Source organism: Coturnix japonica, linkage group LGE22C19W28_E50C23, assembly GCF_001577835.2.
Source record: "Coturnix japonica isolate 7356 linkage group LGE22C19W28_E50C23, Coturnix japonica 2.1, whole genome shotgun sequence".
NCBI classification, from domain to species: domain Eukaryota; kingdom Metazoa; phylum Chordata; class Aves; order Galliformes; family Phasianidae; genus Coturnix; species Coturnix japonica.
Genome location: NC_029544.1, coordinates 423270 through 443967, shown reverse-complemented (window position 1 = coordinate 443967; position 20698 = coordinate 423270). Strand labels below are relative to the sequence as shown.

At 52.4% G+C, this 20698-nt stretch overlaps 1 protein-coding gene across 9 annotated transcripts in view; it reads right to left on the bottom strand.

Moving 5' to 3' along the window:
• Positions 1–20698, bottom strand: part of HDAC7 (histone deacetylase 7) — a 56289-nt gene that overhangs the window by 16139 nt on the left and 19452 nt on the right. For 4 of the 9 annotated variants that reach the window (XM_015886853.2, XM_015886856.2, XM_015886855.2 and 1 more), the window contains one exon: positions 19618–19688. The exons of 3 other annotated variants lie outside the window; for them this stretch is intronic. Coding sequence is in view for 1 of the 6 variants with exons in the window: in XM_015886846.2 (XP_015742332.1) it covers positions 16125–16227 (103 nt within the window). In the remaining 5 variants the exon portion in view is untranslated. Of the gene's footprint in view, positions 1–1809; positions 3223–16124; positions 16860–19617; positions 19689–20698 lie in introns of those variants that run through there. 2 more of the 9 variants (XM_015886846.2, XM_015886854.2) reach the window with 2 other exon arrangements.

Genomic DNA, 20698 nt, shown 5'->3' with positions numbered 1-20698 from the left:
ACACTGTGCTCCCCACAAAGCTGAGAAAAGCATCATCATCCCGTTATCTTCACCTTGGGGTGAAGGGGAGGGATGTGGCACATGGGTGCTGCAGCCCTATGGGGATGCTCCACGTGTCCCTCTGCTCCCACACCTCCACCTGCTTGCACAGACCCCATAAAATCAGAGCATTTGGGTGTTTTTCTCCTCCCCAGGCCTGCAGGGGCAGCATGGGGAGCTGATGCTCACTCCAGCCCCAAGGGCTTGATGTGGGTGGGTCCCACTCCTCCCTACCAGACATCACATTCCTGCTCCAAAACAAGAAGGGGATGATGCATCTCTATGACGAGCCCTAAAGACTTTTTCCACAATGTTATAACTGCGTCTTCCCTTCACTCTGACTCTTCAAAACCTCATTTTCTTTTCCTCCCCTGTAGAAAAATCCAAGGCACCTGATGACTGAAGCCCAGCAGCCGTACCCACCTTAACCTTGTAACCAAAGCATGTGCCAGCACTACTAAAAGCAATGCACCTGGAACCAACAACCCCATGCACATACACCTGTGAGCAAAACACATTACTGAGGTTATTTCCAGCACCTAAATCAGAACCTGAGCCATAAATGAGACCCACATAAAGCAGCAAACAGCCCAGGGCTGGCTAAGATGACTCCCACTGGTTATTTGCAGCTCATGACCTTTGAGTCAGACATTTAATAGCACTCCTTGGAATTTTCTCCCCACAAATACGTGCAGTTACATTTTGAAACTTATGACTCCAGGACCCAAAATCTCACAGCTTGCTGCTGGGGTCAGGTTGCATTACACAAGCACCAGAGCAAAAATGCTTTGCACCTGGAGCTGCAGCTCTTATTAATGCTGGCAGCGAGCTGGGAGATGCAAAAGTCCAATCTTAATTTCGCTGGGCTATTCTCCCTATCTGGAATACAAAAAGGGGAAAGAAAACCTCATCCATCCTGGTAGGATGCTACCAGGTAGGATGCAGGAGCCATGCAGCTGTGTTTTGGTGCCTTTTCCAAAGCAGCTTTTCAAAGTGCTCCCAAATCCACATTGTTGGGTTTGGCCTCCAAAGTGTTTTGCCTGCAGGGTGAAGGCGGTCAAGAGGATTCCAGGTAACCCTGCATCATAGAATTACCCCCCAGAGCCTCAAATTGTATTCCCAGCCCTGAATTTTCCTTCAAGCAATGCTTAAACCAAGCAGCTTCCTTCACATTCTACACAGCTCCCACAGCATCCTGCATGCATGCCAGCAGCTCAGCCCCCCACCCCCCCCATATTGCCCCTGCTGTAGGGGGGTACTTTTAAAACCTTCAAAGCATTGAGAAAGAGATGAGCCTGGAAAGCTGGTGGTGGTTCAAGCCTAAGGGCACAGGATTGAATCAAGCCACGGGCAGGCAGCATAGGAATAAGTACTAAGTATTTATTGATTGCTCTGCAGATAGACCGCATCCTTGTGAGCAGCACCCTGGCACAAAGTGGTGCCCACAGGGTGGATATAGGATCTATCCCTGCCACAGCTGGACACCTCTGGCTGCAGTTTCCACCCACAACGGCCCCATCCCAAAGAGCAGCACCTGAACTGTCCCTGGGAAGCCTCCCCCCTGAAATCCATAGAAATCCAGCACCAAAGAGCTTTGCTGCAGGGAAAGCCAGCAGCACTATGTGCTCCCCAGAATCACGTGGGCAGCTTCTGCTGTTGGAAAGTGCCAAGAAGCAGGAAAAGTCCTCAGCCAAGCAGAGCACAGAGAGGAATCATCCCCCCCCCCCCCCCCCCCCCCCCCCACTGGATTCCTTCCCCAAAGCCCCTCACCTGGTATCACAGCCTGGATGAGGTCTGCAGTGCAGCCCGCAGCATGGTGCACCTCCTCACCTTGCAGGCACAGATCCCACAGCAGCTGCACAAGGGGTGATCCCACAACCTGCTCCTGAAGCCTTAAACACCACCAAGCCTCAAAGGAGGAGACGAAAGCAGGTGATGCGCAGCAGCTCCAAGCAAGTAAGTCCTCGTGCCGTACCCAAACTCCAGCACCCCGGCGTCTTCCAGCAGCACCATCTCCTCCCTCAGCACAGGCTCCAGAAGGAGACAGTGTCCAACCTCAGCACCACCACCCTCCTGCAGTGCTCCCAATGCTTTGCTGAGGCTCTGGCAGCTCTCCCTGCACCCGGAGCAGGTGGGTGCGGAGCTCGGAGCAGCACGCAGGACGCCTCGCCTTCCAGCACCGGCTCCTTACATCAGCACGAGAGGATGTTGCCTCCGTGCCAAGGGAAGCAGAGGAGAGATCAAACGATTACATAAACCTCTCCCTCAATTACCAACCGTTTGCACAAGCGGAGGAGAGCGTTCCCAACCGGTTTGGACCGTGGCAGCCCTGCTCTGGTGCCCAAAGCATCTCTGGGGGTCCACAGTGTTAATGGGTGCATAAGGCAGGTGTGCCCAGCATCCCACCCAGCAGCCAGCTCTCCATCCCCTTTGCTTAAGCCTCTCCAGGTTGCAGCAGCCTTGCTTAGTGCTGGGTCGTTGCTTTGCTGTCACCAATGTTCCAGCTCAGCCCTTTTTTTTTTGTCTCCTTCTCATTTTAATTGCTGCGTGCAACACAGCAAGAGCCCAGCTTGACTCATAACCCCCCCAGGGAGGAGCTCTGGGCTCACAAGCGGTGCTTTGCTTGATGTGGAATTGCTGAGACAAAAGCCTCAGCTCCCACAATACCCAGTGACTCCTCAAGGGGATCTGCCCTTTAATCAAGGCCTTTCTGCAGGCTGCAGAGAAGGAAACCCCTTTGGCAAACGCTGGCCGAGGTCCAACGCTGGGGATGGAAGCCAGATTTGGTCATGAAAAAAAGGTAAAAATAACTCAAGCCCAATGCAATACAGAGAGCAGGAGAGCAAGGAGTAGGAAGAACAGCACTGGCACGGCTCATAGGAAAAGGGATGCATAGGGAATAGGGCTCACAGTGCTTCAGCATCTCCAACCAGCACTGAAGCTGAGACTGGGGTTTAGGGCAAGAAGCTGGGGTTTAGGGCAAGAGCTATTTATGTCAGAGGAAGGAAGCCACCAACACTTTCAATTTCCTGCACAGGTACATTTCTGGCATCCTTTGCCCTGGGTCCTCACCAAGAAGCTGTAAAATGCATCCTCCAGCTCTAAGCTGGTGCAATGGGGCAAGGTGCAGGCATCAAATCCTCAGCACAGATGGAGCTGAAGTGTGCCTGGATCCAGCAAACACTCCTGCACTCCTACAGGGACACCAGTGGCAACCACCCTGGGTCAGCACAAGTGCATGTGAGCTGCTGGACTGAAGCAGGGGAATGCAGCAAAGGTTGGAAAAGCCACACAAGGCAGCAGGGCCAGGTCTGAGCAGGGCTCATCCCAGATCTGGCCAGGAAAGAACAGGAAGAGCAGGCACATAGCAGCTGCAGGAGGACATGGGTGTCCCCAGCAGCCAAAGTGGGGCACAGAGGGTGCCAGCAGGGCACAGTGTGCTCACATAGCAATGCTGCCCAGAATGCTGGACCAATCCTGCTGCTGTGTTGCTTGAGAAGGAAAAACAGCAAAGAGAGCCCTAGAGATCCCAAAGCAGCAGTGTTAGCTTGCACCAGTGTCTCCCTGGTGGATATAAGACCACCACGCAGAGCTAATGCCAAAACCACATCACCACCCAGGACCCCATATATCACCCCACTGGGTGCACACTGCAGGGTTGCACTCAGCCCCAAATATGCTCAAGACTCCAGCACCTGCAAGAGATCCTCCCAATCCCTTTGACACAGTCATTGGGCATCCCCCATGGCCAGCATTGCCCTATGCAGCCACCCCATAGAAGGCAGAGGTTGGTGGGAGCCCTGGGATCTCTCCCAGCAGCTGCAGAACCAGGCACAGCTACCACACCCCTGTGGTTCTCACGGGCAAGCAGGAACCTTGGCAAAGCCCTGTCCTGCTGGCAGCCGGCCCCATCAGGCTCATTAAATGCAATTAAGCTGGAGTGGGTATTCCCTCCCCCTCCCCCCCCATCCTCTCCTCCTCCTCCTTTTGGGGTTATTGCTTTTAGACAAAATAAACAGGGCAGCTTTGCGTGGGCTCAGGCAGGTGGTTGGCACCTGGGCCCCAAGCAGCAGCAGGTGGAAATGGCAAAGGCTCTGCAAAGTGGAATGTGCAATAAGATGGATCATAACGAAGCACATACTCCAGCACATTCATTTTACCCCTCAACCTGGGCACAGCAGGATGGTGCTTCCCAGCCCTTTGCACAACGGGCAGCCAGCAAAATCCGTTCCCCGCCCCCTCCCCACATCCCTTTGAGGCAGAAAGGAAGAAGGCTGGAAACATCCTTCCTCTCCTCCGCACAATACGATGGAAATAGCACGGGAGGAGCAGCGGAGGCGGCTCCACTCAGCCCCATTGCCTGGCCAGCAATGAGGACAGCACGGCCAGCAGCTTCCTGCCATTGTCCCAACCCTGTGCAGCTGCACCCAACCCAGGACAGTAAAATCAGAGCCAAACTCAGCTCCAAAGGGATTTAGAAGCAGAAGGAAGGCAAGATGAGATGCACAGCCCAAGCTGACTCTGTGTTGCCAAGTGCAAACCCTGCCCATGCTCAGATTGCGGCTGTACCCCTGTGCCCAGCAGCCAGGTTTGGGATGAACCCCAGCCCTGAAGCTGCTGGGCTTTTGCACTGCACAGGGAGAAAAGCAAAGCAAACCAAACCAACAAGAGAGCAGAAGATCCCTTCCTTGCATCCAGCTTAGGAGGTAAATCTAAGCCCTTAGGGAGCAAGTCCAACACTAAGTCCTCACAGTCTGCTCCAAAGGAGTGGTGATATGCCCACCCCTGCTCCAGCACGCACATCAGCAGCCAGAAAACCCTGCAAGCAACCCACACCAACGTAAGCCCACTGCTTGTGAGTGGGTAAGGCTGGCAGAAGAACCCGCAGCCTCAATAGCAAGAGAAACAGGAGCCATCCCCATCCGCAGCCCAGCTGCTCCACTCCCCAAAGGCTCCCAAGTGCATTTTTGTCCCTCATGACATGTTAAAAATAGAAAGCAGCAGTGTTATTGTCTTGCAAGCAAATATAGAAAGCTTACATCCTCGCTTGCTAAACGTCTACGCAGCAGAGACTGTTCCAACACATTGGAAAGCTCTATTCGCAGAGCAAAACTTGGGAAACCAGCTGAATTTGATGCACTGTAGCACTACACGCCAGTGGTTAACTTGCCCTCCCCCATCTCTCCTCGCTTCCCTGCCTTCTTTCAGGCTCTTACGCATCTGCTCGCCGGCCTCCAAGGAGGGTGCGCAGGCTCACACTGCACTCAGCACAAGAACGCACTGCCCCGGTGCTGCCCTCACAGATGGGAAAGCAAACATGATCCAATCTGGGAGTGGACTTGTCACTGTCCTCCCTTAACGCTTTCCAGCTTCAGACAAAGTGGGTTTGTTGCAGGGAAACCAGCGGCACAGATAGAGAAGAGCTGGAGGATGCTGCGTCCACGCTCCAGGTTCCAAAGGGTGAAAAGCATTTGCATGCTCCTTACAGAGCCCTGAAGGGAAAAGGCAATGGTAACCCCAGCAGGAGAGCACTGAGCTTCCCCATCCATCACCCCTGCTGACTCAGGAGGGAGGGGGGCCTCAGCTTCATTCTTGGAAAGGGAAGATTCCTACGCAAGCTCGGCTTTTCCATGAGCGTTTGGGCGAACGCAATGCACCACTCCCACCCAGCTGGGACAGGCCTTGAGATCCAATTTCATTTATCCAAAAAAGAAAATAATAATAATAATAATAAATAAATCACATGGGAGATGAAGAATCCGTCAGGTCACTTCCAGCTCCAAGCAGGCTCCTTGCCTTCTCCAAAGGCAGCTCTGTGCAGGGACTCTCTGTCCTTCCTGCAGCTCCCTGTAATGCTGATGGAGATGGAGATGCAGCACCAGGACCCAGTGCTGCTGCAGAGGTTCATGTGTTCCAATGGAGCCCCCAGCAGCACAGCAAAGCCCAAGCAGGGATGGCAGCAGGTCTGTGTTGCATCCTATGATGCTGCCCCTTGCTGCATCCCACGATTCCAGTGATCTGCCAGTTCCAACTCAGAGCAGCACTTAAAAGTCTGGCTTCTGCACTTGTGCTGTGCCACGTGCTGGCTTGCTAGACTCAGCAGACAAAGCCATGAGCATTCAGGCTAATGCACTGCAGGCACCAACCTGCTCCAAACAAGGCACCCCTCCAGCTTTGAGCCCATCTCTATTGGGGGTAGAAGCACCCCAAGAGGAGGACAGGGAAGGTGTCAGGGCTGATCCATCACCAACACCCCAGCAAGCACTGCTGCAGCAGTCAGGCTGTAAATATCCTCATGCAGACGCAGCGAGCAGACTGAGCATAACTCACTTCATTCCCCCCCCCTTCGCCCCAAAAGAAAACACACACCCAGAAACAGAAGGAAACCAGGCAGGAAAAACCCGATGGTCATTCGACAACTATTCCAAACCTCTCTGATCCCAGGAGGGAGCTGCTCTGTGTTCCACCACATCCCCCATAGCCACATCACAGCTGCCCCGTGCCTTCCCCCCATGATCCCATGCCAGCTGCCAGGGTCTGGGTGCACCAGGGCTGCTTTCTCCTCATTTCATACCACGCACATCTCAGCTGGCATTTCAGAGCCAGCCCAGTGCCAGATTTCTCTCTGCTGAGCCAAGGCACTTGGAAATGCATGACGACTTCAGCAGATTAATTGGAAACACAGCCTGGGTGTTGCAATCCCAGGAATGACTCCAATTTCAGGAACAAATGTTTTCATCTCAAAAGTGGGAGCAGTCACCCAAATGGAAGGGTGCATTTTTGTTGCTGTAGCTCACCCCACTCTCCTGGTGTGGGGGGGTGGGATGGGAGCAGCACTGTGTCCCAATGGGGCAGCCATTCAGGCACTCACGTCACCGGGAGCTGCTGCAGGGATTCCTGATGGCTCCAGCTGGCTCCAGAGAGGGACAAGCTGAGGTTTGCCCACGTTCTCTCTCCTTTTACAGCAGCACATCATCCCTGCCATCATCTACAGGATGATGGTGGGGTCCCTGCTGCAGTTCACCAGGTCCCCAAGGGCAGCTGCAAGGCAAGAAGAGTCCTCTCCCGTGGTTCCATCCACATCCTAAGGGTATGTTCCCAGTTCTTGCACAGGTGACTTTCCAAAAGGCCATTTACCCTGCCTACAGCCCAGCAGGACCTGCTCCAGCACTTCATCCAGGCTGGAAAAGTTGTCCCCTTGGCTCTTCTAACTTCCATCCTCACACATGGAGCCTTTCACCCTAAGGACCAGGTGGCCAAAGAGTCCCCAGAAGGTCACTGCTGAAGGCTACAAGAGCTCAGAGATTCACTTTCTGGTCCCAGCACTCCTGAAGGTGACTCTTCTGCTCCGTATCAAATGGGTGCTGACAGCCCAGACCACCACAATGCAGCAGTGCTGGAGGAGATGCTGGTTGCCAGAGCAGCTCCCCAGAGCCAAGCCCAGCAACAGGTCAAGAAAGAAGGGACCTAATCCCACAAGGAATAGGGCTGAACTTGCCAGAAGCTGAAAATAAATCCCCACGGGACCATTCACTCCATCTGGTGACAAGCCATCCCTGTACTCCCATGTTATTTCTCCTTCTCTACAGCAATAACTCTTTCCCCCTTCCAGGAGTTTCAACATCAATTTGCCATTCCTTTGTTCAATGCTCTTTCCTGCCAACCTCCCATGCTCTCTTAGGTGGTCCCTCCACAGCCATCACAACTCTTCAACTCTCTCCCTTGGTTGCCAAATAACAAAGCTCTGCCACAGCTCAGCAGCTGCACAGCAGCTTCCCCTGCTCCTGAAGCTGAAGGTGATAAGGGGAGAAGAAAAGCTGGTCTGGCCAGAGTCCTGGCAGGGACGTCAGCTCTGATAGCCTGCTGCCAGGGCTCCTGCAACCCAAGAAAAACTGTGTGGGCTGTGGAAAGGGCATATGGCTGCTGCTGGAGAAGAAACCAAGCTTAAAGCCCAGGGATGGATGCTAGGAGAAGCCTGCTTGCTCAGCCCCTGCAAGCTGCACACATTGCTAGCAAGGTTCCCAAGTGGGAAGGAAGGATGGAGGTGCTGCAGCTGCTTTGCTGAGCCTGCATCTGCAAACCCAATGCCATCCTAATCCACAAACCTACTTGATACCATTGTGACCAAATCCTTGCATCAAATCCATGCAAATCAATGGCTTTTCTGCAATTCATTTAGATATTCTGACAAAACAAAACCACCAGATGTTGTAATGAGGTGCCACTCACAGAGCTTTTTTCATTCCAGCACCTCCTGTGAGATCTGCATGTGGGGCAGCCCTCTCTCCCTAACAAGGATATCTATATGCTAAAAGTACATAGGAAAAGCAACCAGCAGCCTGGTGAGCTCCAGCCACGTTGCATCTCTCACTCCCATGGTCAGCAACACCTGAATTGTGAGCAGAGAGGAAAAAGCTGCACAGATGGAGAAGAAAGCTGTTGGATTATGCAAGGATGCCCTCCGGCCAGCAGCAGTGCTGGGAGGCCTCCTGCCCCAAGCCAGTAGATAAGGCAGCAGAAGGGAGGACATGCAGATCCAGCACACGCCCAAGCTCACGCCAGCCCCAACCCACAAATCCTTCTGCAAGTTTCTCCGTCCCACCTCCAGATGTGCCAGCACCCCATCCTACACCCTGTGCCCCTCCCAGGCTTCTCCTCTGTCACACCCTCCACCTTCTTTGCTCACTTGGCACATCGTCCCCGACACGTCTGCGTGGTGTGAAATGACCTCGGTGTGCTAGCCAAGCACTATCACTCATTCCCATCGCTGTCACAGGCCATCATCCAGTCTGGGCTCCTGCAGAAAGGAGAAAACCTCCACCCAACAGCACAGTTACTCACGGGTAAGTCAAACCCAACAGGACATCCAGCACGGTCTCACCAAGAAGGAAAAATTCCTTCCAGTTCCTTGAGCTTGACAGATCTTTCAAGGGTTCATCATTTGTCGCCGTTATGAATCCACACCTCAAACCACAAGCAAAAAAATAAAAGGCAGCCAATAAGACAAACAGGAGCTGCAGACAGAACTGGGAGCTCTTTGGAAGGAATGAGGATCCAGACTGTTCTCCAAGGGCTCCTTTTTGCTGCTATTTGATGTGATATCAGCTCAGACACAGTACTGCTAGGATGGCATTGCAGGGCCTATATACAACTTGCAAACTATCTTCTGCCCCCATCACAGCGCTGCTTTGCTCCGTTCCTCTGGATCCCTTGGGTCTTCTTTGCTGATGAAACCAGCCCAAGCTTCACCACCATGTCCTACACCAAGGCAGATCCAGAACTGTGCAGCTGTGAGTCTTCCAACAAGCCGCAGCCTTTCTGAAGTGGAACTGCTTGAGATCTTTGTGCTCCAAAGGTGATGGGAAGCCCTTTCTCCTGCTTGATGGCCCACATGTGGCACTATTCAGACTTGAAGCCTTCAACCCTGGTCAGTTGTTTTTCATCAGCACCATGGCACTTCCACCAGCATCATCTCTCCTGACACCAGTTCCTGTTGACCTCCTACTGATAAACCTCTGCTAGCAAGACCAACAAGATTTACATACAACCTTGCACATTCAAGGAGAAAGAAAGCAAAGCAGGTAAGCTGCAGACACTTCTGCTCAGTTGCATCCACATCAGGAGCACTTCATAGCTTCAACTGAGCTCCCAAGGGTCAGCATCCAGCTGCAATACATACAATGCCAACAAGAAGCTCTGAGCTGGCATCTGCTGCCCTACAAGGCTCCTACCTGTCCATGCAGGGCTCCTCAGGTTGCTGCTCGCTCCCAAGCTGAGGTTGCAATGCAGCAAAGCCTTCTTTGGTGACAGATGAGACGCAGAACCACCACCCTCTGCTTGGTTCCAACCCACTATCAGTATTTATTTTATATCAGAACAATCACGCAGTGCAAGTGAAGCGTCAAAGCACATCGCTACAATCCGCATAGCAGGCTGGGGAGTGGAGCTCTACTTCTGGAGAGCCTTCACCTGCAAAGGTTTAGCATCACTACATCTGCAGAGGAGTATTGGCACCACTGCTGTTGTCCCACTGCTTCTAAAGCAGCATAACACACAGCACCCCCTTGTTTTCAGGGCTTCAGTGCTCACTTTATCACTTAACTTCCATTGAGAGACTCAGAAATAATGCAGAAACAGCCCCTGAGATGTACTAGGAGAGAGAGCACACGCAGAGCTGAGCATCTCCAGACTCTTCAGCCCCTTATCTGACCTGGGATATACATGACAGCACCTGCACTATTTCCTAGTCAGTCCTGAAATATAAACCTCTGGAACCTGACAGCAAAGCAAGATCCAAATCCAGTGGCTGCAACTGCAGTGCCTCAGCCAGAGTCCACATTTCAGTGCAGACCTCAGTGGTGTCTGCAGCTGCAGCCCCATTGCAGGCATTACAATACAGCACAGCAATGATGGGTGCAGGCTCAGATGCCTCCCACTGCAGACACCTCAAACTCAGGGATTACAGCCTAAACCATGTGCTGCTCCCAACCTCTGCTGGTGTTGCAAATCCACTCCCCCATCAAATCCAACAGCAGTTCCTCTCCCCAAACCCACTCACACAGGAAAGGTCCCCCAGAATGTGTTGAAATCCCCTACAGAGTACTCCCACTGCGGCGAGGCCATGTCAGCGACGGTTTAATTGGTGCCAATTTCACAACTTCTCTGAGAAATGAGGAGCTTAACAAAGCCCTTCCTGCAATATTAAGGAGCTTGAAGACTCCGAGCTGTGAGCTGAAGCTATCCAAAAGCTACTGGAAAACTAAAAGTGAAGATGACAGCAACTTCAAGCCATGCAAAACCTATTCTGTGTCCATCCACACAGCTGCAGAGGGTATTTGCAGGTGCTCTGTGCCCATACAGGTGTACAGCCTGGATGTTTGCCTTCCTGGGTGTTTATCTTCAGGCTGTGTCTGCACACAAGCTTATCTCCCAGGGGAGGGGTGTGTTTCTCCTGCACACACTGTTATCTCAAGGGATGTGGGCTCTCTCTGAGGCGAACACCGCACCAGCAGCAGTGCAGGCAGTGGGGATGGGGCTCCTGCTCCTCTCCATCATCTCCTTTAACCAGTGGGAGGGAAAACACAGCAGCTCTAACAAGGAGGGGGAGGAAGGGAGATGTGGGAAGGATGGAACGAGGAGGAAGGATGGCAGGGTCCTAATGGAAGAGCACTGATCTCATCTAGATGTGTTCAGGGCCCCCTCTCACCAACTCAAAGAACCCCGGTTTCTTCTTTTACCTCCCATTACCTTCCCACAGCCCTCTAGTTCACATAGGGGCCAATTAACACAGCCATTCCTAATGCTCATTTCATGTGCTGACCCCTCTTGAGATGGGCACTCCAAACTGCCCAGCACATCCTCACCACATCCTAACACAGAGCTCTGCCTGCTGCCATCCCATATCACCATACAGGAAGGCACTAATTAGCTCTCTCATCACCTCAGAATCATTTGAATGCTTCCATCCCACTGCAAGCAGCACCACCTGGCCTTGCAGAACCCAGCTTCAGGCTGCACCCTGTGAGCCCCCCATCACCTCGGTGCTTTTCTCCATCACTCCATTCCCACATAGCACCGAGTTCCACTCTGAAACCTTCCAGCCTGTTGGTCATGCCCTGGGACCTTGGATATCTTCACAACACCAGGACCTTGAGCCAATCTCAGCTCAGGAAAACACCCAGCAATGTCTCACCTGAGCAGCTCCATCCCCTGCATCCATATGGGACCCTCAGTGTTGAACCTGCTGCAGCTGACATGCAGGATCCTTCTCCCCCAGCAAAGCTCCAAGCCAGTTTTTGTGCAGCCACAGCCTCACATATGCCCACTCTCCTGCCAATTGCCCAAGAGCCTCTCATGCCCAACAGTTCAGCTGTCACAGGCTGTGGGAAACCTCAGCTTTGGAAACACTGCGTTTACACTGATGCAACCCAGCAGACATTCGTTTTCCGGAGTTGCTGTTAAGGGGGAGAGGAAGAATGAGGAATATCCAGCCTGGGTTATGGGCTGACCTGTGTCAGGGCTGTGGCCAAGTGCACAGCCTCCCTGGGCTGTAACTCTACCTCTTTCCTCTTGGTCCCATCCCACTGCTTGCCTCCCTCCATCGGTTCCACGCGCCATACGGCTTCCTCCACCATCTGGGCTCCATTTAGGGGAGCTGATGTTTTTCACAGGGCTGTAATCTAAACTTTGGTATTGAGTTTACATCTCGCATACCAGCGTCTCACCACTGCGCCTGGCCACGCCGCGGGGGTGTCTGGGCTGCCAGGCTCCATCCTGACACAGAGGGATGCAGCATCTCATCAGCTCCGTGGACCTGCAAACTATCAGATGGACCAAGAACTGCAGATGCTGATGCATAAATCCCATAAGGATCCAACCAGGCGCTGGGCACGAGGTTGGAAAGCAGAGCAGCTTCTCCTGGGAGGCTACAGATGGGAGCTGGAGCTCCTAATCAGTGTTATCCAGCCTCCATCACCAGCAGCAGGAAATTCTCTTAATTTTTTTGCCTTAAGCCCTATCCTTATCTCCATCCATATATTGCAGTCAGACCCTGCAAGCAGTATTTCTCAGAGCAGGGACACAAAGGTTGTCCTTTGGGAAGCAGAGGAGGGACACTGCAGCATCACACTGTTGCTCTGCTTGACCCAGACCAACCAGATGCAGCCATCAAAGCCAAGCTCTCTTATTTCAACCAACAGCAAACCCAGACCACCAGGGAGCAAGAGATGGGAGCACAGGAAGCAGCAGCAGGTCAGGGGCTTCCAGCATTGAACAACTGCTGGGTTTATAGGCACCTGCACTTGCAGCTGCAGAGGTGGGACAGGAAGATCCGTGCTCCCAGGACACCTCACTGGACTGGGCTGTGAGCAGTTCGCTCTCCATCCCCTTTCCTGCTTTACTCAGTGTATGTTAAACAGATATTAATAAGCACAAAGTCTATGCTCTGAGCTGCTCTCCTTTCCCAGAGCAGTGTCCTAAGTGCTTAGCATCGAGTCTTCCATCTTATATCCATACAAACCTGGAGGAGAATTAGGCAGCCAGGCTGTGATGAGGACAGACCCACCACCACCCAAAGTAACAAGCAAATTCAGGCAACACACAGATCCCCACCATGCAAGCAGCAAGAAGGAGCTTCACCTCCCAAACACAGCTAAGGTGCTGCATTTGCAAAGAGCCTGGCATGACAACTCCTCTACCAGACACTGTCCCAGCTCTCCAGCCCCCACAGTTATTTATGAACTGCAAGGGCTTGCAGGCTGCCAGCACACTCTGCCAGCGGGCACAGCAGCACCAGTGAGCACTGTGAGCTGGTTGAGCTCTGCTCCAAGCCTTGCAGCAGCCCCCGCCCCCATTTCCCCCCATCCCAACCCAAGGGTCTGCTCTACTCTTTGGCCAAGCAACCACGATGGCTCCATTCCAGCAATCCACATGGCCAAGCCAAAACTGAGAAGTAATGTTTTTATACTTGGACTTTTCAGGCAGGATTTAGTCATTTGTGGACACTAAGGCTTGGCGGGATTCACTGCCTCCACTCACCTACTGCAGTGAGCAGCTGTTTGTGATGGCAGAGCCCTGGAGATGGAAGAAGAGAGACTGCTTGTGATTTATTCCAGGTGAACCCTGATTTAATCCAGGAGCATCCAGCTGACGAGGAAGGAGTCACATCCAGCATGCAGCCAGGCACAGACTCACACAACACAGCTTCACAACAACAAATCCAGCGGGGACTTTTATCCCAATCTACCTAATGGCTAAAAAATTAGTTATAGGCAGAAAAGCCAAACCCACTTTGAGCGCACGCTTGCTTTAAGGAGGCAGAACAACTGAGACCTGGTCTGTCATACTAGAAAAGCAGGTTCCAGCACAGCTCTGTAAGGGCTGTACAAACCCTGTTTGCTTTGCTTCGTGCCATGAGCCCCAGCCATCAATGCCCATCTCTGGGAGGCCCAAGGAATCATTGACACTACAGAAGCCCATGGCCCTGAACACACACTGCTGGGGCTCCAAGCAAAGCTCTGTGCAACCTACAGTCTTCCAGTGGAGAGTCAGTGTGCTAACAAGCCTTTGTGCACTTGTGCCCTGATTGCAATTCCTTAATTCTTCCTGCCACGTCGACAGCAAGGTTTACCACTGCTGCCACAAAGCAGAGGGCAGTTCATGTTCCCAGCATTGCAGTGAGGAAACGTTTTGTCCCATTGCACAGCAAAACCTTGCAGCATCTGCAGGGAGCCTGCAGGCACTACAGCATGTGTTCAGTGAAGATTTGCTCAGAGGAGTTTGCATTATGTGGTCACATATCTGAGCCTGTTGGTTCATCCTACCCGCTCCTCAACAGCTCCGGTGCTGTAAGCAAGGCCCTGTGTGACAGTTAAGGCAGAGAAGAAAGTGAGCTGAGCCTAATCTGGGCTGCCAGAAGAGAGAGACAGCAGGAGGAGGGGAAGGGGAACGGGCATCATCCCCTCCATCTCAGCAAAACACCAACTCCACTGTAAATCCCCACCTTAGAACCAGAGCAAAACTTCTGAGGCACGAGCCTAGGGCTTATCTGCTGCTCCCTCCCTACTCCCACATTTCTGTTATCAAACCAACGCCACTTATCTTACAAATCCTGCCTCTTAAACCAGCAAAGCCACGTCGGTTCCTGCAGTGCTGAGGCTTGGCTGTGCTCCTCAGCTTCAGCACAGAGCCCCAGAAACACCAGCAGTCCCCATGGCACCTTGTGTCTGTTCAACTGCATCCATATGTGGGTCCCACCATCGTGCTCGGCAGCCACTGACCCCCTTCCCCACAGGTTAAATCACTTCAAGCATCCTACAGGCTGAATTTATTTAGGAGCCCATAACAAAAGTTTGAAGGAAAGGGAGTTAGTCCGGAGCTGTGCTTCATAACCAAGCGTGGGATAAAGCTCAAAGGAACATAGCAGAATTCACCATGTCAAAGCTCAGCAGCACAAACCCATTAAGCACTGACCACTGGAGGAGAAGTGCCTCAATGAGGAGCCTCTGTGCCCTGCAGGCTCCTGCAGCAGTCACACAGCTGTCCCGGCTTTGAGACAGATAAGGCTCAAATGATTCATTCACTCTAAACCTTTATTTGTTCTTGCTTACCCAGAAAGAGCCAGCAGCTGCTAATGCTAAACTGGGACAGCTCCCAAGCTCAGACAAAGGCCTGCAAAAACAGGTTTAAGGAGGAACTGATTGTTCAAAAAAAGCAATCCTAGAAGAGGGAGTTAGAAAGAAGGAGTGCAGCGCTGTGCAGGAGGAAGAGGAAGCCAGAAAGCACCTAAAAATACATCTTAAAAGAAGCAACCAAGCACAGGACAAGGGCCTCGCCTGCACGTGACCATCACCCACAGCACAGGCAGGATGTGAGCTTGGTACACAACACTCACTCCCCAGCAACCCTGCATAGAGTGCTTAGCAAAAGTCACAGCCACCATCTTCTGCCCCAGGAAAGCTCAGTTCTGCCATGCCACAAACGTTCTGGGTGTGGAATGCTGGCCCATTTGTGCTCTGATCACTCTATGCAATGTGCCAGATCCACCCCAGTTGGGAACCCATCAAAACCCAGCAGAGATGGCATCGAGCAGCTTCAACAAGTTGAAGGAATTTAAAGGAAGTCTGGAAAGCAAGATCAATCCCGAGATGCGCTCTAAAGAAACAGATAAGCCCTGCTAAAGGACTAACACAGGGTCGGTCCTTTGGGCTACGTACCCATCTGGGTAACACCTTCAGATGTGATCAGTTTCCTGTGAAACAGCTAGAAATGGCAAAGCAGGAGAGCTGAGTCTCTCCTCCTCCTGCTGCTACGGCTGGGGCTGCCACTGCCTGCTCCTCTCTTGCAACTGCAAGGCTGCAGAAAGCTCTGATGGGCTGAGAATGGAGCACGGGTAAGCAAATCAGCAAAGAACTTGACCTGCTCCTGCATGGACCCAGTGGGGTCAGAGCTTCAGCTCTGCTCCATGCAGGCAACACTCAGTGTGATGAGAAGGATGCTCCCAAATACCTTCAGCCAACCCACCCCAGTCAGGAGTCAACACTGTTCAAGGAAGGAAAACCCCCCCAAGGGATATGAGAGGCACTTACAGGACGGGCTGAACATCACCAGAGCCGCAGACAGAGTCAGAGCTGTGCCCTGAGGCTGAGAACATCCAGCTAGTTCCGCTCCTGGGAAGCCACCGCTCCGCATCCCACATTCACTTCTGCTTCACTCCTGCTGTGCACGTATCTGGTCATCGGGGCAGCACCGAGACGCAGTAAGATAAGCCTGCTTGAAGATGGGCCAGATGCAAAAGGGCACTTAATGAACTCTCGTGCACTGAGTCATCCCGTCTGCAGAGCCGTCTGCCTCCTCCGGAGCACACACCAACGTCGGCAACTCTTATTTCATGCTCACGTAGGTGTGGAACCCTTTGAGCACATCAAGCTGAGGCTGCTGCTGGGTAGGGCTGTGCCCGAGCCGTCCCTTCAAAGCTGCCATGAAACGCAAACAAAACTTCTGCATGGCACAAGTTTTGCTATTCTTTACCCTTCGGTCCTTGAACTCATGACTACTGAGTAAGGCGGCTTGCTCAGCTAACCAGCAGGCTAAGAATAGAGACCTTGAAGTGAAACCTACAGGGATTGGCAGCTATTTTGAGAGCTCTCAGCCGGCGGGGCGGCGTGACATAAGAGGATATAAAGAGGAAACTGCACGACAACTCTCACCTCACCAAGAAAGATTTGGTTAAGTGAAGGTAGAGCCTCCATGAGCGCTTTTGAGGCAAAATAAACACAGAGATGAGCCCCCGAGGCCACCTCTACATCAACGTGGGATCCCAAACCAGGCCTGGCAGCTCCGTGATGCACCCCCAGGAGCAGCTCAGCCCCTTCTCTGTGCTTCCAAACCCCCTGCAGAGCCTCACAGCTCTCCAGCAAAGCACACGCATAAGAAGGGAGGGCTGCAATCGTGCCCGGTCACCAGATGTGTTTTGAGAAAGATCTGGTCTCAGTTAGCAGCCAGCATTAAGATTAATGTAAGGAAATTTAAATGGCAATACTCGGAGCGTATTTGATTTCAAGCCTTAGATACTTGGAAAACAAACATACAAGCTATGGGTTCTGGAAATCAAGGCTGCCACCTGAAACCAGTCCCTGCAGCAAGCTCCCAGCACATCCACCTCTCGGCACATGCAAAGCAGAGGTTCCGAGCATCAGAACATGCTGAGAATGGTGGTTTTCTCCTGGTTTTTTGGACAGGATGAAGCTGCAAGCAGGGACTCCCAACTGACCAGCTTCAACTTCTATAAAGACATCCACTAAAACCTGCACGGGGCACTGGGAGAACAGCACACCTCCAGCAGCTGCTTCTTACCCTCCTCCTGCCTTACCACCAGCCTCTCTGCAGCGGATCTTCTCACCCTGTAGCCACCAGCAGATAATACTGGAAAGTTTGGGGCCTCTTAAGTGTTGCTTAAGGCAGCTAGAGCTGGAAAATAGCAACGCAGGAAAGAGGAGACTCTTCTCAGTAGTCGTACCCCCGGGCTATGCACAGAAACATCCTCTGAAGCCTCAGCGCATCAAACTGCCAGCGAACCTGCAGGATTTACATAAGCCTTGAAGTTTTGGATAAGAATCGAGGAAGAAATTCAGGAGGCAATCCTGCATCGAGCTCTTTGGGAAATGACGTTCTCCACATTTTCTGTGCCGCCCAAGGCTTCGCTCTTACGCAACAGCAGCTTTTGAAAAGGCAGCATCAGCATCAACACAGCCTTCTCCCCCCATTGCGTAAGAGATTCCCCTTCCGTGAAGGCTTGGTTTTGAGGCATTACTTTTGGATAGCGACCAGGAAGGCTTTTTTGATCCTAAGTGATCCAGTAAATGCACTGAGCACCTGGGAGAGCCATCAGCAAGCAGTGCCACAAGCTGACAGCCCGAGCTGTGCACCACCCAGCCATACACCCCACTCCCAGGTTGGCACCAGAGGATGCTCCAGGCTAAAGCACTTCTCCACCATGATCACAGTCCCTCTTGGAGGCCAGTCCAAGGTCCTCGCTGCTCTCAGCCCTGTCCCAGCTCCCACACCTCCCTCCCCTTGTACCCTATATTGAGCACCCATAGTCCCAGCCCAGCACACACTGTCGTGCAGATTGCAGGGAGAGCATAACCACTTTGCTTCATGCTGGTGGGAGCACCGAAGCATGCTGTGCAGCCCTGGGAAGAGCTAACCCTCCCTCTGCTGTGTGCTGATGTAAATAGTCCATGGGATGGAGCTTGTGGTTGTGATAAGGTGCAAGAAGCCAGGTAGCCACTGGAAAGATGCATTGAGCACAGCACCATCCACTGCATGTAGCTTTGAGCATGGTGGACTGAAATTCAAAGAGCAGGGAGGGCAAGCAGGTATGTGTGATGGATGTGTTAATGCATCCAAGTGTCACACAGAGCTGCTGCCCCACTCCAGCCCATCCTTGGGACCAGGAGCACCATTGCTCCTAAACATCCTCCCATATTACCCAACAGGGACCACAGTGACAGGGACATACGTACTGACTGCCACCTCAAACCTTGCAGGCAGGTTCCTGTACATCACCACCTCCAGCCCTGCTCTGCCCAGGGCTGATGTGCTTCAGTACAGATCCTTCCTCCAAGGTGAGCCTAGAAAACTTCCAAAGTCAGCCCAGCAAGCACTTGGGCTACATTTACTATTTATAGTTTGATGAGTGGGATGAAGCCACCCAAGCATGCCAGCTTCACTTGCTCTGGCTAAACTCAAGCAGCACTGACTGAATCCTGCACAGCACACAGAGGCTCAGAGCTGCCCAAGTGCAGCACAGGCTCATTCAGTGTTAGCAACAGCCGCTATATCTGGAAGACTGTTTCAAGGGAGAGCTGGAGCTCTGCAAGGCAGAGAAAGAAAACAAATCCTTCACATACATTCTGCAGGGCAGCGCTGCCCTCCTAAACATCCTCGGCTCAGTTTAACAACCCTGAGTTTAAAAGCTTCTGCTAAAAAGCAACAAACTGCAGCTCACCAGCTCTGCAACCCCAAATGCTGTCCACCTGCTGGGAAAACCTCATGTCACATCCCACAGCAAACACACAACCTCAGAGCAAGAAAACTGCCTCCAAAGCACTGCACCCTGTTCAGCAGGGGAAGGCAGCTTGGCAGCACGGGAGTAGAGTGGTCAGACCCAAACCACACTCTCTGCAGGCACCAACAAAGGAAGAAAAACATCACAGCAGCTCGGCACAGCTTTCTGCAGTGTTTTTAGTGCGAGCTGCAGGGCTTTCTGTAATATTTTTAGGGCCGCTTGGCAGAGAGCAGGGCTCTCAGAGCCTCGCTCACAGAGGGCTGCTCAAGCCTAACATGAGCCCACCCAGCTGCAGCCAGACTCAGCAGGGCCAGGACACGGTCCCTTGGCCATCAGTCATCAGCCCCATTTTACTAACGACACAAAAGTCAGCAAAGAAGCTGCTAAGAGGAAGCCAGCAAAGCCTGAATCGGGGGAAGGATGCATTCTTGCCTTCAGGGAGCATAGCAAGATAATGAGACACAGACCTCGGGAAGGACTTGATGCAGCAGCTCACAGCACTGACTCACCTCCCCGTCCTGCGCAGCCGTCCCTGTCCCCACGCTCTGGCTGGAGGGAACAAAGCAGGACACTGCTACAGCTGGAAGAAGACAAGAGGTAACCGATCACTTCACAAAAAATAAGGTCTGGGTGCTTGAACCTTTGACAAACACGGTTCAGACCCCAGTCAAAGCAAAGGGACTCATACACAGCCCTGCTGGAGCTAGGTAATGATGCAGGAGCTGCCCTGGTTCACAGCACTGCCAGCATTCTGGTTTGTTTTTACCCCTCCACAAGGTCCCAGCTGTTAAATACATGACTGCAGGATCTCTCTCATAAAAGCACATTTACCATTTCATCCATCACTTGAACAGGAAAAAGCCCCAAAGCCTGCTCCACAAAGACTCCAAGCACACAAAGCCTCTCAACTACTGACATTTTCAAGTCTTAATATATTGTCTTTGAACAGTTTCTAAATGGTTTGGCAGAGTTGGCTTTCAGCCTCCCGAAAGTCATTTCTAAGTACCCTGAAGTGAGAGAACTCTGCTTGGCCTCAGCCCTGCACCCCAAAGCTATCAGTGCTGCCACTCACATCCCCAAAGCCACCTGCCTCAAAACACATCAAGCCACCATTCCCAACCAAAGCTGAGCTCCCAGCACCAGGTAGAGCCTGGCTTTTCATTTTAACCGACAACCCAATAAAGTGTGAACATAGAAACAAGGGCCAGAGCTCGTGCTCCAGCCACTGCAGACATCAGTTCCAAATCTTCACCAGAGACACACCACAAATCCAGACTCACAGCCTCAGGAGGATGCTGGTGTTCATTGCTCTGAACACCCACAAATGATGCTGCAGAGCTTCAAAACACTTCTGAACAGTCAGACAGGACAGAGCACCACGCACAGACCCAAAACTGGGCACCATTCCCATCCCAGAGAGCTTCTTGCCCATGCAGGACACAGCCAAACAGTGTAATATACTGCTGGAAAAGGCACCTCACGTGCACCTGTACTACACCTCCATTCTCCTGCCATCCTGCCCAGGATTACATGGATTAGCATTAACATTTTCACATGTCTTTGCCCAAATTACACATCAGAAAGGCTTAG